This window comes from Capsicum annuum, chromosome 12 (genome assembly GCF_002878395.1).
Source record: "Capsicum annuum cultivar UCD-10X-F1 chromosome 12, UCD10Xv1.1, whole genome shotgun sequence".
NCBI classification, from domain to species: domain Eukaryota; kingdom Viridiplantae; phylum Streptophyta; class Magnoliopsida; order Solanales; family Solanaceae; genus Capsicum; species Capsicum annuum.
In genome coordinates, this window is record NC_061122.1 from 47,645,837 (window position 1) to 47,648,659 (window position 2,823).

Genomic DNA, 2,823 nt, shown 5'->3' on the forward strand with positions numbered 1-2,823 from the left:
CCTCTTTTCGCTATTCATCGCAGGACGCTCTAGTTGATATCAGTGTACTGAGGACGATGGAGTTGGCTTGTAGAGCACCCAATCAAATCATTCTTCTACCAGCAATTCTTTTTTGAGGAATTTGGGTTGATTGCTCGTAGGGCATTCAAAAACTCTCACGAATGCCAAGTCAATCTAATCCATGAAGACATCTTCAATTCCTCATATATACAACCGTAGGTCGATGAATTCCTTGGTTTGAAACTTCACAGCCAACAACAAATGTCGAAATCCTCTACAGGAGTTTGCAGCACCCAGAAAGGAGATTGAGTGATTACAGGTGTGGTCAAGTGTTTTTTTATCAATGATCAAAGAACACTCTTCATTTTCTCTAGCAGGATGAGTCATAGACTAGTACCACTGCCAAAAGATGGAATGGAGAGTGTTATTTGATCACCTATAGTACACCCTCGACGTAATGTTCCTTAGTAGTTCGTCTTTATCTTCAAACTTGATGTACAATGATGTATTATGTTGGTGATGAGCAGTTGAACTCCTTGTTTTGGAACTTCTTGATTCTGATGTTTGGCATCTGGGATTTATCCATATTAAGGATTGTCTTGGCCTGTGTTGGTAATTCCTGAAAAGAGTTAAATGTTAATTTCTTAGTACCTGCAAAACAGTGAACATAGTTAGATAAAAAATCTGCTAGTATGTTTCCTTCTCTGAATATATGTGTTACTGCCACCATCATATTAGCCATTAACCTCCTTATTTTCTTTATCTCTACTGAAATAGTCCATGGTACCTCCCACACACCTTGTACAACTCTCTTTGCAATCAGAGAATCTGTTTCAATAATCAATGGGGTGAATTGATTATTGAAGCAGTGTTTTAGAGCTATTCTTATAGCCATGACTTCAGCGTTAAGACTGTTATCTTCTTCCAGTTTCCTTGATTCTGCATAAGTTAAATCACCTTCCCAGTTTCTAATACAGAATGCACACGAGCTGGTACCAGAATTCTTTTTGAACGAGCCATCAGTATTACACTTATATACTCCTTGTTTCGGAGCTGACCATGTAATGACTTGAGCTTGAATCGGTGGCATATACTGATCCAAAAACTGAATTATTTCAGGCCATGACGTTGGCATATGATTTAACCAAGGGTATCTGTTTCGAGCAAATAGAGAGATGTTAGTATTAACTTCCATCTCCATTCTCCAATAAGAGTATTTGCCTCCATTCTTTACTGTGTTCCTTGCCTTCCAAATCTGCCAAAGGATGAAGATTGGCATAGCTTGATATACAGGTTTCAACTTAGTGTTGCATTTAGCATTCCACCATCTGTATATTGTATATTTGAGTTGTATAAAAGGACCTGGTACACCTGCAGAGGAAGAAAAAACATGCCATAATCTAGCAGATTTTTGACAAGTAACAAACAAATGGTCCCAGGTTTCTGTTACTTGATCATTGCAACAGGTGCAGATTCCATTGTAAGAGAAACCCATACTTCTATTCATCTCCCCAACAGGTAGTCTTTGCTTGCATAGTCTCCAGAAGAAGAAATTAATTTTAAAAGGAATTCCTTTGACCCACAAGAGCCTATATAATTCCTTTTCGTCAGCTCTATGCCTGATTAATTCCCAGGATGAGCTCACAGTGAACTTGCCAGAGTTATTCGGCATCCACCATGCATGATCCCATCTTTCATCTTCAATCATTTAATCAATTTTAGACAGGATATGAATGCAAATGTCTTTAGGGAAAAGTTGATTAATCAAGTCTACATTCCAGCATCCGTTTTTCAACAATTGTTTAATGTCCTCCACCTCATAATTGAAAGAGTAATTGATGGGAAGCAAGAAATACAAGGCACCCAACTTAGTCCAATTGTCAAACCAAGCACTAGAATGACCACATCTTGGTTCCCACCGAATTTGTTGGTCAACGATATCTCTAGCTTCCAACATTAATTTCCACGTTTGTGACCCCCCTCTCCAATCTACCACTTGAGGTCTATGCCTTTTACAGTACTTGTTCCAAAGGAAATTAGACCACAAGGATTTTTTAGTTCTAAAACTCCACCATAACTTAGCAAAGAGGGCTTTTGAAACATCAAAGAAAGACTTAAATCCTAGCCCTCCTTCCTCTTTGGGTAAGCACATATCTAGCCAAGATACCCAGTGTTTATTCCTACTTACTTCCTTGAAGTTCCATAGAAATTTTGCAAAAACTCTATAGAGATCATGTAAGACACACTTAGGAGGAGAAATAACTGTAAGAAGGTAAATAGGAATGCTTTGCAATACACTCTTGATAAGGACATATTTACCACCAAAAGACAGAAGTTTGCCTTTCCAAGATTGCAAAACGTTATGAACTTTTTTCACCAATTCTGCAAAATAAACTTTCTTTTTCTTAGCATGACCTATAGGACATCCCAGGTAGTTGAAAGGGAACTTACCTTTGATAAAACCATTAATATCTTCAACGTCATGAACAATACTTCCTGCAACTTTATTATGTACATAAAACAAACTTTTGCCTTTGTTTATCTTTTGGCCAGATTGTAGTTCATAAGTAGAAAGAATATGCATAATCAGCTGCATACTTCTCTTGTCTGCAGATGTGAAGATGATGGTGTCATCTGCATACGAGAGGTGATTAATTGGCTCACTCCATTTAGGCATTCCAAAACTCTTAAAATCTTTGTTATAAAACAAGTCATTTAAGTTTTTAGATAACACTTCCGCAGCCATAATAAAAAGGGCAGTTGATAAAGGATCACCCTGCTTCACACCTCTAGTCGAATGAAAGAAGCCATGTGACTGGCCAT

The 2,823-nt window shown here is 37.8% G+C and overlaps 1 protein-coding gene across 1 annotated transcript; it reads right to left on the reverse strand.

The window, feature by feature from the left end:
* Positions 1-508: 508 nt before the first annotated feature.
* Positions 509-1,708, reverse strand: LOC107849271. Its single transcript, XM_016693891.1, has 2 exons — positions 799-1,708; positions 509-651 (listed from the first exon to the last, which is right to left on the reverse strand). The coding sequence occupies exons 1-2, from the start codon at positions 1,706-1,708 to the stop codon at positions 509-511; spliced, it is 1,053 nt and encodes a 350-aa protein (XP_016549377.1).
* Positions 1,709-2,823: the final 1,115 nt, after the last annotated feature.

Bases quoted from the DNA above. Each gene is read 5' to 3' on its own strand.
- LOC107849271 (XM_016693891.1), bottom strand. From the start codon at position 1,708: ATGATTGAAGATGAAAGATGGGATCATGCATGGTGGATGCCGAATAAC. The intron at 652-798 runs GTGTGTGGGAGG...ACTGTTTTGCAG, and splicing joins TGCAAAGAGAGTTGTACAAG to GTACTAAGAAATTAACATTT.